The sequence below is a fragment of the Thamnophis sirtalis genome, unplaced genomic scaffold (genome assembly GCF_051295495.1).
Source record: "Thamnophis sirtalis isolate CommonGarterSnake01/CBP01778 unplaced genomic scaffold, rThaSir2_p1.2 scaffold_1, whole genome shotgun sequence".
Classification (NCBI taxonomy): Eukaryota; Metazoa; Chordata; class Lepidosauria; order Squamata; family Natricidae; genus Thamnophis; species Thamnophis sirtalis.
In genome coordinates this window covers 3,967,252-3,980,442 of record NW_028261381.1, presented here as the reverse complement: position 1 = coordinate 3,980,442, position 13,191 = coordinate 3,967,252, and the positions used below count along the sequence as shown (strand labels likewise).

Below are 13,191 nucleotides of genomic sequence, written 5' to 3'. Positions count from 1 at the left end.
GCTCAAGGATCCCTCATTTCAATCCTGAGCTACAAATATTCTCATTTATTGATTGTTAGAGAATTAAATATGGAAAACCAAGTTTAAGGAATTATAGTTTTAAGTTCCAATTGGAATTGACTAAGATTATCCTTTTATATATTTGTAAAATAACACCAGGAGAAGCATTAGAAGACTGGGGACCCCTCAAAAAAAGAAACTCAGTATAAAATATGGTCAGGGTCCATCCAAATAATAGCTAACCAGTAGGAGAAGAGTTCAGTTCAGTTGCATTCTTGGTGAACATTCAAAGAGAAATATTCCACAGTTCAATTTTTAATCATTCAAAAATACCATTCCAGGTCTTCTACATATACATGCTAAATTCTCTAGCCCATATTATATACATAAAGATATTAAATTGAACACACACACACACACACCTCACCCATTATGGATAAACCAAGAATTTAAGGTTCCAAAATACATCCCCGAAACTGAGCTCAGCTTATCCATTATATGTTATCCATATAATGTCTCTGTCTACCATCCATCTATTTATCTGTCTGTTTATCCATCTAGATGACAATATCATGCTTGAATTTTTGTCACCAATACAATATTCTATTCGTTTTATTTTTCTTCTTCAGAGCAGTGCAGGCAGACCACATGTTGTCCGGAGAACGTTTGGATCAAATGCCTTCAGTCAGTTGGAAGATCTTGGTATGACGTGACTGTACTTTAATAAGATTTGTTACTATAACTCAGTGTTTCTCAACCTTGGCCAACTTGAAGTCCGGTGGACTTCAACGCCCAGAATCCCCCAGCCAGCACAGCTGTACTTTAATAAGATTTGTTACTATAACTCAGTGTTTCTCAACCTTGGCCAACTTGAAGTCCTGTGGACTTCAACACCCAGAATCCCCCAGCCAGCTGTGCTGGCTGGGGGATTCTGGGAGTTGAAGTCCACCGGACTTCAAGCTGGCCAAGGTTGAGAAATACTGCTATAACTATATAAACTCTGTAAATCTTTAAATAATTTAAATGGCGCTTCTACCAGAGGGATGGTTAGTATAGTTAACAGGAATTTAGATAGTAGTATGTCATGATATAACAGAAACATTCTCAGTTTCCATGTGGAATTAGATAATCAGCGTCGTTACTGTTGCTAACAGCCATTTTTCTAGATACACAGTTCTTTGTGACAAGCTTATAGTTAGACTAATATAATTGTTAGAAAGCTCTTTACTCCACTATATCATTGAAATTGTGTGCCCAACTTATACCATGATATGATATCGAAGATTGTCTGAGTGAGTTGTCCTCTATACCAGGGGTAGTCAATCTTTTTATACCCACCGCCCACTTTTGTATCTGTTAGTAGTAAAATTTTCTAACCGCCCACCGGTTCCACAGTGATGGTGATTTATAAAGTAGGGAAGTAACTTTACTTTATAAAATTTATAAAGCAGAGTTACAGCAAACCCCCCACCGCCCACCATGAAAGCTGGAACGCCCACTAGTGGGCGGTAGGGACCAGGTTGACTTACCACTGCTCCATCCAATGAAATACAATGAGTAAACTCCACATATATCAAACTGAGACTTAAAATCTTTTCATTGAAGAACAGTAAGGAGCTGGTTCATAATTGAGACTGACATCATTTTTTTCTTTAAGAGTGGATTGCAAAACACTATAAACAGCACCTTTTCCAAATAATAACATAACTTAGTAAGGTACCATATATATAAAGCTGGCTGTATATTTTCCTTTGGTAGTGCCAGCTGTTCAATTGCTCCCATATTTTGGAGCAACTATGATTTACATACAACTTTCACAGTAATTCCTATGTTTACAATGAAATTATTTTTACAAGGAAGGAAATTGGTAACTTATCAACCCATAATCATCATTGTAAGAGCCGAGGTGGCGCAGTGGTTAGGGTGCAGTACTGCAGGCCACTTCAGCTGACTGCTATCTGCAGTTCGGCGGTTCAAATCTCACCGGCTCAAGGTTGACTCAGCCTTCCATCCTTTCGAGGTGGGTAAAATGAGGACCCGGATTGTTGGGGGCGATATGCTGACTCTGTAAACCGCTTAGAGAGGGCTGAAAGCCCTATGAAGCGGTATATAAGTCTAACTACTATTGCTATCATATTACATGTTGCTGGTAACTGCTTTCACTGGAATATGCAGGACATTTGAAATGAGAAGTGTTTTAAATTTGTTTTTTTTTCTAGAAGGCTGATTATATGCAGAACAAATACTGTCAGAAGTCATCAGAGATAGGATTGACACTGTGAATAATTTGAATAATAGTTTATCATTCCATCATTATCAACTCAAATCATTTGGAGGCAAACTTTCATTTTGGTGACTGAATGCTAAACTGGGTTTAAAGTAGCTTGATATGTTGGCTAAAATTAGCAGTCCTAAAAAAAAAGAAACGTTTTACCAATATAAGGGGAAAGGGCCAATATGTTTCATTAGATAAAGGTACAGATGCTATATGATTAAAATAGAAATTTCTTTGCTATCAATCTCTAGATACCGATTCCACATCTGATTGGTCCTTCCTGTCTGAGTTGCAGTGGCTGAGAAGGAGGAGAAGGGCTGTGAGTGTTACGGACATCAGTAATACTGCATCAAATCTCTTTGCTTTTAAAAGACATGGAAAAAGATGTGAAAATGTAGTACTATGTTAGCCCTCAGCCTTCACGCTGAAGTGATTTGTACTGCAGGAGATCATTTATTTCACCTCACATTTTTTTTCATTTCTAACAGCAAATTGGTGAAACTGACATAAATATAAATAACTGAACAAACAGCAGATACATAGGTAGGTAGGTAGTAGGTAAGTAGATGAAATTACCTCGGTTCCTCAACTGAGTAAAAAAGAAACCCTCTTAATGTTTAGGGCCGTATTTAATCATATACACTTTTATAGGGGCAAAGAATATCTGTAGGAAAGATGGGAGGTGAGAAGTACCATGAATTATGTTGGAGAATGTAGACTGCTACAAGAGATAATTACATGCTTATGAAAACTCCTTTTAAAGATTAAACAGTATTAATTTTATTGTCACATAAATTTTATATGTAGTCATCTACACTTAATTATTTTAAACATTGAGGATAAATGTAATTTGTGATTGAAATAGTTGAGCTAACTAATAAAATGCTGCTGTTTATGTGACGTGGATTTAAATGCCAACAAAACATAAACCTTTTTGAAGAAAATTAATATTTAGAAACAATGATCCCACCCAACAACATGGCAGGGCTGATTTTAACCCCTCATCTGAAGCAGCGGCAAACCTTTTAAATATATATTTTTTACAATTAAAACAAAAGAAATTGTAGGGAAAAAAACCCCTCAAACTATACCTGTGGCTAGAAAAATGGACTTTTGTATCCCCAAAGAATTTCCTTTCTTTTCATTTTGAAGAAGACTGAAAAAAATTGAGTTAGATATCCTCCAGTTAAATTAATACAACATAATTTGCTCTTAGGCTTTGGTAAAACAGATTTAAGAACACAATGTGACTCACAATGTGAGTCCTCCGGGATTGGGGGGCCTAAAAATTCTATTAATAAATAAATAAATAATAAATCACGACAAACAGTAGAGCAACCTATTCTTTTTTTAAGCTATCCTTTTTTATAATTTACAGGCAGTGCGTGGCATCTTTGAAGAAATGAAATACTTGGAGCTCATGATTGTTAATGATTATAAAATGGTAAGTTGAGTCTATTAGTTATTTCTCTTCTTTTTCATAAAAGTTGATTGCGAAAAATGCATACATACTCAATGGTGATGTAGATAATTATACTTTTGAATAAAGAATTAAGGAATGTGCAACAGGAAATTCTTGGAATAAGACTACATTATGGGTATCAAAACAGCCAGGCTTGTATTACTTGATGCCTCCACATCAGGTGTTATTTCCAGAAGCCCATCTAGTTGATTCATTTTGGTCCATTTATTTGTCTTTCTCAAGGTTTAGTTCAACATTGCATCTGTCATGCAATTAAAATTATGTGAGGGGGCCAGAAAGACCACAGTCATCTTCTTTGCCTTCTCTATTCTATCCTACACGACCTGTCCATATCTCTGAGGGTTTCAAGAACTCAAAATGAGTATACTCTTCATGCAAGGGCCAGCCCTACTGATAATCAGGGTGATAGCTCATGGGAAACCAATGCATTTAGCAGAGATTCCCTGTCTTAATAGCTACTTCTCAAATGTCTCAAAATGCTGATATGAAGGCAGTGCTGAGTTGAGGTAATCTAAGATATGAATCAGGAAGTGCCTGATTACATTTTGTTTGCCAATTATTGTAGGCAAGAAACCTCATTTTCAGCCTCAGATTTCCATCTGCAATAGGGTAATAATAATCTTGATTGAAAAATTCTGTCAGGATTGTTGCAATTTATTTCTATGAGGTCAAAAATTTGATGATATTTCTATATGATGTTGGAAATTGATCATGTTTGCTTATAATCTGAGAGAGTACAATGTTTGGAGATATCTGTTCTGGACTTTTTTTTACCCTATTGTCCAAAGATTAATAAAGTATATTTCCAGATAAGGAACTATTCATTTGTTGTGTTCCAATGATTTTGCGTTTAGATCAGAGGTGTCAAACTCACAGGCTGGATGCATCACACACTGACCACGCCCACCCCCATTTTAGATCAGAGGTGTCAAACTCACAGGCTGGATGCATCACACACTGACCACGCCCACCCCCATTTTAGCAAGGGGGGGGGAAAGTTGTGATGATATGTCATATGACGAGGTGTTATTACAAGTTTGATACCCCTGGTTTAGATAGTCAAGGAGTCAAGACTTACCCAAAGGCACTATATATAAATAAGCTGATAATAAGTAATTAATGTTAACAGGCTTCATTTATAAGAAAAGTTTATTTATTTTTGTGAATAAAACTTTCTGCTAGCTACCCAGATATCTAGTTTTCTTTCTCTGATTGCAAATTTAAGACAACTAAGTACAGTCTTCTTCACCGAACATTATGTACTTGAAATTAAAAAATGCATCGAGTTATGTGCCACAGAAGGCTAGCAATCAATCATTTGAATTATAAGGGAAAGTTATTGCAAATCCATGCTTTACGCTATTGTTTGTGTAATTGACCTTTATCAATACAATGCAAAAATGTTCAAAGAGAAATATTAGTGGGGTTGCTTCTTTTTTTTTGGCTTTGCCAGGAAGCAAGAAGTATAATCAATGTTTCGATTGGATTATGACTTAACATTTTTCTTCTAGTTCAAAAAACATCGGTCATCCCATAGTAATACGAATAACTTTGCGAAATCGGTGGTAAATCTCGTGGACGCTGTAAGTATTGCCATAGTCAATAAAATTAATAATACTGTAATCAATTCAGTAGGGAATGATAAACTGAAAAGGCAACCATTTGTCCCATAATTCTTTTTATATTAAGAACAAAAACTGATTTACCGTATATACTCAAGTATAAGCCGAGTTTTTCAGCCCACTTTTTGGGCTGAAAAAAAGCCGCCTCGGCTTATACTCGAGTCAGTGAAAAATTTGCCCGAAATAGAGGAGAAAAGGGGGCAGGGCCATGCCACTGGGTGACGCTCGTGAATGGCCCGGCGCCCCTGTGAGTTTCCCCTCCCTCTGTGTCAGTTTGCCGCGCAGCGCGCACCGCACCATCCCCCCTCCTCACGTTCTAATGTAATGCAGGGCTGTCTTACGATTCCCCTTCCTCCCCCTCCTGCCGCTCTGCAACGATGTCCCACCTCCTCCTTGTTATGGCAAGCAGCCACATAACGATGTCCCAGAGCTAGTTTACTGTTTTTCTTTGAAATAAATATTCAAAAACATTATTGGTATCTATTTTTATTTTTGAAATTTACCGGTAGCTGCTGCATTTCCCACCCTAGGCTTATACTCGAGTCAATAACTTTTCCAGTTTTTTGTGGTAAAATTAGGTGCCTTGGCTTATATTCGGGCCGGCCTATACTCGAGTATATACGGTACATCAATAGCAGACTTGCATGTCTAAATCCCAATTTTTATATTACCCAAAAGAAATACCAAAGTTTGTAGAACTACAAAAACATCTTTGAAAAGAATCCTTACTGTAGTATATCAAGGGGGTGAGAGAAATGGTGTTTTAAGTCATGATGTCACCATGCAATGGACATAAATTGCACAATTTGTATCATTTGTGTGATGTCTTGGCATGTGCCAAGACATCACACAAATGATACAAATTGTGCAATTTATTTTGTGCATATATGTATGATGTAACCACGGCTTCAACAAGATGTCGTGCTACCATCCACACATACGTACTAAAACGAAACGAACTCTTGATCCTAGAAAGAAACATTCGGTGTCTTCCGAGAATGCAGAGAAAAGAAATCCTTAATTTTCTTTGGGGATTTACAGAAGGTATTCTTTTTTGGGGGCGAGGTTATAGAATCACAGTTTCCTGTAATACTATCCTGTGTAGCACCTTGGACTTGAAATCTGCCAGTGCTAAAAATGAATAAATCAATCTTTTGAAATAGAAAAGACAGAATGCCAAGAAGAGACCCTATCAATGAACTCTTTGAAAAACTGCCTTACAATGCAGGCAGCTATAGATGCCACTTCCACACAAGCGTTCTTTTTAGACCTTGATAAATGCAGTGTATTAAATAAGCCGTCTCACAATGCTGGGTTGTTCTGTCCCCCCTTCTCCGCTCGTTAACAGACGACAGGCAGACAAACTTAAAAGGAACTCACTTTATCAGTTCTCGGTTCAGACTGGCTGCGAGCCCAAAAATAAACATAAATAAAGTCTCTGACAAGATAACAGAATACCAAACAAAAACTCTTACAAAGCTATGCACTTCTCCAAGTGCCTCCTTGAATCAGGGTTACAGAAATCAAATCACTTCTCCAAGTGTATCTCAAATAAACCACGACCGATGATCAATGAATGTTGAACGAACCAAGGAACGTTGACTCCTGCAACCAGGGCGTGGCACCATCCGTCCTTTTATCCCCAGAAGATGCCCCTAATGAGCCCCAGCTGCATAGTTAATCTTGCATCCCGAAAAGACTTGCATCCCGGAAGACTGCTGCTGAGTCACAACAGCTGGGTATTTTTCTTCCACTGTAACAAACACTGCAGTTTGATTTTTTGTGCAGATAAAGACTATCTAGGTAAAAAAAAAAAGAATTATTTTGTGCCTGTCCATTCTAGTCCTATTATGAAATGAGCCCGACAGAACGAAGATAGGGACAATTCTTTGAAAAAAAATGAGACCAAGGGTTATTTGTTTAAATAGAAAATGTGTCTGTGATGTTACCTTGTTTTGCGAAATACACAACTGGATCACAGGACATACCTACCTAATGAAGATTATGATTGCTAGAAATGTGGTTTGAGGAATGAGTGATTTTGTTGAAAAGATATTCATGAAATCAAGCAGAAAAAGTTCTGAGCTTCCAATTAAAGTTGTTTTCTGTAACAACAAATTGTTGTTGTTCTGCTCACTTCAGGCACCCAGGTTCAGAATTATTCAATTTGAAGTGTATGTTCTTATAACCGAGAGCCGAGGTGGCGCAGTGGTTAAATGCAGCACTGCAGGCCACTTCAGCTGACTGCAGTTCTGCAGTTCGGCGGTTCAAATCTCACCGGCTCAAGGTTGACTCAGCCTTCCATCCTTCCGAGGTGGGTAAAATGAGGACCCGGATTGTTGTTGGGGGCGATATGCTGACTCTGTAAACCGCTTAGAGAGGGCTGAAAGCCCTAGGAAGCGGTATATAAGTCTAACTGCTATTGCTATTGCTATAATTAAAACACAAACAAAATCTCACAAGCATGAGGCCTGTCCATTCTCAACTGTTTTTATGATTCCCTGCCGCAAACTATATAGCAAATATTACATATTCGTGCACTGATAATTATGCAGTCTTTTGTAGTATTGACATTACTGTAAATTTAATGGAGCATTGATTATTAGGGAAGTATAATATCTAATTATATTCCAATGTTTCTCTCCTACTTTACCCTGTTTGTCTTTCCACTGATTGATTGGCTAACTGTGCATGTTTGACCCAGTCTTCCACTCCTGTGCTTGTGGTGTCTCTCCCCACAGATTTACAAGGAGCAACTAAACACCAGAGTTGTTCTAGTTGCTGTCGAAACCTGGTCAGACAGAGATCGTATCCATGTCCACCAGGACCCCCGGAAGATGCTTCACGAGTTTTCCCGATATCGACAGAACTTCATCAAGCAACGTGCGGATGCTGTTCATCTCCTCTCGTATGTAAAAAGAGGAGAGGTGGTCTGGTCCACTTTTCTTCTTCAGAGGCTTAAGGATCTGTAGTCATTTCATCCCCAGGTGTTATTAAATACAGCATCTCTTTTTTTTATTGAAATTTTTTAAAAAAAACCTTTTACAAATGTTTACTTCCCTCCCCCTACCCTCCCCATCCAAACCCCACCCCTCCCAACCTTCCCTCCCCCCGACTTCCCAGAACCAATACAGGGTATAAATCTTTAACGAAGATATTCTAAAGCAGTGTTTTTCAACCTTGGCAACTTGAAGATGTCCAGGCTTCAACTCCCAGTTCAAAGATTCCTTTGAACTCATCCGGACTTCTTAAGTCAAGTGTTTCTCAACCTTGGCAACTTGAAGATGTCCGGACTTCAACTCCCAGAATACCCCAGCCAGCGAATGCTGGCTGGGGAATTCTGGGAGTTGAAGTCCGGACATCTTCAAGTTGCCAAGGTTGGGAAACACTGTTCTAAAGTAAACTTAAAAGTAAAAAATTAATATCCTCTATCATTTGAGCTTTAACTCCTCTTTGCTAGGCTAACTCTAAGTAGATTATGTCATTCCTTGTTGTCTCAGTCATAAACTATCTGGAATCTCTTAGTCCCATATTTATTTTGAGTATAGTCAATCCATCTTCTCCACTCCAGTTTATATCTCTCATTGGAATGGTCCTTGAGATATGCTGATATTTTAGCCATCTCTGCTAAATTTGTTACTTTTAATGTCCATTCTTGAACAGTAGGCAAGTCTTCCTTCTTCCAGTATTGCGCCACCAATAGTCTTGCTGCGGTTATTAAATGCAAAATCAAGTTAGTCTCTATAACTGTACAGCCAGTAATTATACCTAACAAAAATAACCGAGGGGTTAAAAAAATACAGCATCTCTTGAATCACCCAATGAATTATGAGGATTCGTCAAAATACTTTTAGAGCCACTTTGTCTTTGAGATATTATGTCAGACTTTTGGGTTTCAAATCTAGAGCTTAATTGATCAGAATATTTTCCTGATTGTTTTGTGAGTTGATTAATTGTACCCAAAATTAAAACTGCCGTTCACAGAGTCCAAGAATTATTTCTATAATAGTACAGGAATATATATCTTACTCATAAAAATGTTATCTCAGTTAGAAAGCCTTTTTCTGGGTAAGATATTTTCTGGAATATTCTCTTACTTTTACATTTTTTGCTCATTTATTTCTTCCTATGACATCTTCTAAAACTGGAAATAAGTTACTCAACCCTAGCTAGTTTGGTGTCGTCATTAACGTGGTGCCTAGAAACTAGGAGACTATGAGTTCTAGTCTCATCTTGGGCACAAACTAGCTGGGTGATTTGGGGCCAATTATTCTCACAGGTTTGTTGTTATGGGGAAATGGGAGGAAGGAGAAATATTGGGTAAATTCACCATCTTGAGTTACTTATAAAAGCAAGATTAAAAAAACCCCACAAGGGCATTTGACCAGGGCCGCATTTAGATGAAAAGAGGCCCTAGGCTATTCCACTTATGAGGCCCTTTCACCTCCCATTTTTAAGTTTGTAAATTACATGAGAGACAATAAAATACACCATTACTGTGATATATATCAATATATATCAATATATATAGCTGGCCTCCCGACGGAGGGTGGCTCTGCTCTGCGGCAAAGGCAACGAGGCCAGCCGCCTCCCCTGCTGCGCTCAGCTGCCCGGCTCGGCCCCCTCGCCCTCACCTGCTTGGCCGCTGGTGGGCTCCGCGTCGACGGGGCGGCTACTGGGAGCGGCCGCACCTCTCGCCCGACTGCCGGTGCCGGGAACGTGGGCGGCCTCCCCAACTGCCGCAGTGCTGGAACGATCTTAACCAATACATGTTTATGTTTGTTTATTAGTCATATGCGTAGAATTTCTCCTTATTTTCGGTTCAGCGTTTTAGTGTTCACAGTTTTTAGAATAGTGTAATTTTAATTTTCCTAACAATTTGAATGTAGGCCCCTCTTGATCTTGAGGCCCTCGGCTGAAGCCTAGTTAGCCTATCGGGAAATCCGGCCCTGCACTTGACATAGAATTACTATGAGTATCCAATATACCTAAGAATATTCTGCTTCAGTGACATTGAAGAAACTGAACGAAACAAGCTCATGTTCTCATAATTGATATTATACTATTTCATTTGAAGATAATGATATTAATATTGCTTTTTTATCTGTCTTTTTCTGAAGGAATGTCACATTTCATTATAAAAGAAGTAGCCTGAGCTATTTTGGAGGAATTTGTTCAGTGGCTAGAGGTGTGGGAGTAAACGAGGTAATAGTTCTGTTTTGAAGAAATGTATTTATTTATCCAATTCATAAAGTCGCATGAGTATATAAGAAGTCCTTGATTAGTGACCACTCCAGGGGTGGGTTCCTGCCAGTTCTAACCTCTTCTATAGAAGAGGTTCCACAAATCTACAATGCCATTTGGAACTGGTTCCAGCTCCCTCCCCCCGCCCGTCCGCACATCATTAAGATGAAGAGCAAGAGGAGGAATTCTGGGAGTTGAAGTCCACAAGTCTTAAAGCTGTCAAGTTTGAAAACCCCTGGGGTTTTTTTTCCTAAAGGTTTATGGGTGCAAGGGTCTTGTAACTTGACAGCTTTAAGACTTGCATGCTTCAAATGCCAGAGTTTCTGAGCCAACATTTTGGTTGCTAAGCAAGAGCATTGTTTTTTTTTAAAAGTAATCTTTATTAGTTATACATTTTTTAAAGAATAAAACATACAAATACAAATACAATTTTAAACATACAACCCCCCCCCCCCCCCCCCCGCGCGGTGACAGTCATTCACAGCCCAACTTTTTTTTCCTTCCTCGTTGTTAGGTCTCTAAGCCACATCTTCTCATTACAAAATTCAGGGATCTATTATAATACCCACATTCACTTTTAGTTCCCATTGTTAACAACTGCTATTTAACTTTCCCCGTCTTAAATCCCTGCTGTTCTCCTTGTCGCCCACATATACCATAAGTTCCAGCTAAGGTAATGTTCCGTTTCTCCTTTGTCCCTCAGCCAACCCGTCATTCTGTCCATTTCTGCACATTCATAGATCTTTTTAATTATAGCATCTTCCGACGGTATGGTAGTGGATTTCCAAAATTGTGCATAAGTTATTCTTGCGTCCACAATTATATGTAGGCTCAAATGCCATATTGAATTGCTCATGTTTTCTGGTTTAATGCTTAGTAGAAGGTTCTTGGGTCTCCATTCCATGTTTGCCCCGGTAACCTGTTTTAGCCATTTTTGAATCCTTCTCCAGTATTTCGTGGCCTCAGTACAGGACCACCAAACATTTTGGTTGCTAAGTAAGAGCATTGTTAAGTGAGTTTCACCACATTTTACAAGTTGGCCATGCCCGCCCAGTCACATGACTGCCAAGGCACTCCCACCCAGTCACATGGCTGCAAGCCACTCCCACACCTACAAAAGAGGTTCTAAAAAAATTTGAAATCCACCACTGGACTACTCATTCAATAACTGTTCAAAGTTGCAAAGACGTTGAATAAATGGCACTTGGCTGTTTCATTTCCCCACCCCGATGGTCACGTAATTGCAAAGTGGAAGCTTGACAACCAGCTCATATGTACACTTAAAACTGTTTCAATGCTCCAGGGCCACATGATTACCATTTGCAACCTTCCTTGCCAACTTTTCACAAGCACAGAGTCTCTCTCCTAGGATCTTCTTGGATGAGAATCAAAACATCTTCAAGGACAATAGCAAAGTCCAGTTGCCTTTTGAAAAAAGCACCTTTAGGACAAATAAATATAAAATACTTTTTTTTACTATATTGTTCTTTGTTCGTCTTTCTTTTCTGTTATCTATTTATACTTTTCTGTTCATATTTGATGCCTCATCTGCTCTTTTTTACCCAAATAGTAAGTTTACTTTACAGAGTAAGCCTGTTTCTAATAGCAGCACTGGGAAGGCCAATTCTGGGAGTTTATTCTCCAAGTTAGTTCTGTTTCTCCTCACTTCTCAGGACAAGGTTCATTTATGATGGTTTCAATTCAAGAAAAACATGTTGTATGCTAACAGAATCAGTGTTGCTTGTACTTAGAAATAAACTCTGTTTAAATTAGAAAGATATTTCCACCGAAATGTTAGTAACCAGCTTAAGTTATGTACAAAAGAATGTAATGTTTATTTATGGTCATTGACCAGAATTGCAAACAAAAACACATTAAAAATAAAGTAAAAGAAAATAAGATAAAAATGTCTACAACATTTTGTGGTGGAAGCTTTATGTTAAACTTATAATGAACTGCATTTACCTTTTTTTTCACCCTAATTTAATTGAGGTTGATATCTTTCTCTAATAGTATGGGCCTTCCTGGGCAATAGCACACGAATTATCCCAAAGCTTGGCTCAGAATCTAGGAATACAGTGGGAACCAGCATCCAGAAAACCAAGTATGTGCTACATGTTATCGAACTAAATGTTTGTATAGTTTTATATTCTCTAAATAGAGATAACTATTTTGTTGTCTAAGAATCTTTTAAGTCAATTTAAGCAACTAGATTTCTCTGCCCAGGTAACATTTTTGGTCATACATGCTCATGGACATAATTTACCTACTTAGTCACTAGAAGTCAAAAATAATTTGAAGGTACATAATCACTTAATCAATCATGCATGTCTATGTATTCACACACACACACATGTATGTATATGAGTGTGTGTGTGTGTGTGTGTGTGTATGTATGTATGTATGTGTATATATATATGTGTGTGTGTGTGTGTGTGTGTGTGTGTGTGTTGTATTTGTGCTGATAAATAAATAAATAAATAAATAAAGGGAGACTAGTATAGATCTATTTCAAGCTATTTAGCTCTCATCAGCTAGCCATACCCTTACTGGGATTAGAACCTGTG

The 13,191-nt window shown here is 38.2% G+C and overlaps 1 protein-coding gene across 6 annotated transcripts in view; it reads left to right on the top strand.

Annotated features, from left to right (window-relative positions):
* The window catches only part of ADAM23 (ADAM metallopeptidase domain 23), an 88,909-nt gene that overhangs the window by 33,019 nt on the left and 42,699 nt on the right, over positions 1-13,191 (top strand). For all 6 annotated transcript variants that reach the window (XR_015695604.1, XM_087706814.1, XM_087706801.1 and 3 more), the window contains 7 exons: positions 630-702; positions 2,527-2,594; positions 3,654-3,719; positions 5,270-5,341; positions 8,122-8,288; positions 10,501-10,585; positions 12,638-12,728. Coding sequence is in view for 5 of the 6 variants with exons in the window: in XM_087706814.1 (XP_087562940.1) it covers positions 630-702; positions 2,527-2,594; positions 3,654-3,719; positions 5,270-5,341; positions 8,122-8,288; positions 10,501-10,585; positions 12,638-12,728 (622 nt within the window). In the remaining variant the exon portion in view is untranslated. The remainder of the gene's footprint in view (positions 1-629; positions 703-2,526; positions 2,595-3,653; positions 3,720-5,269; positions 5,342-8,121; positions 8,289-10,500; positions 10,586-12,637; positions 12,729-13,191) is intronic.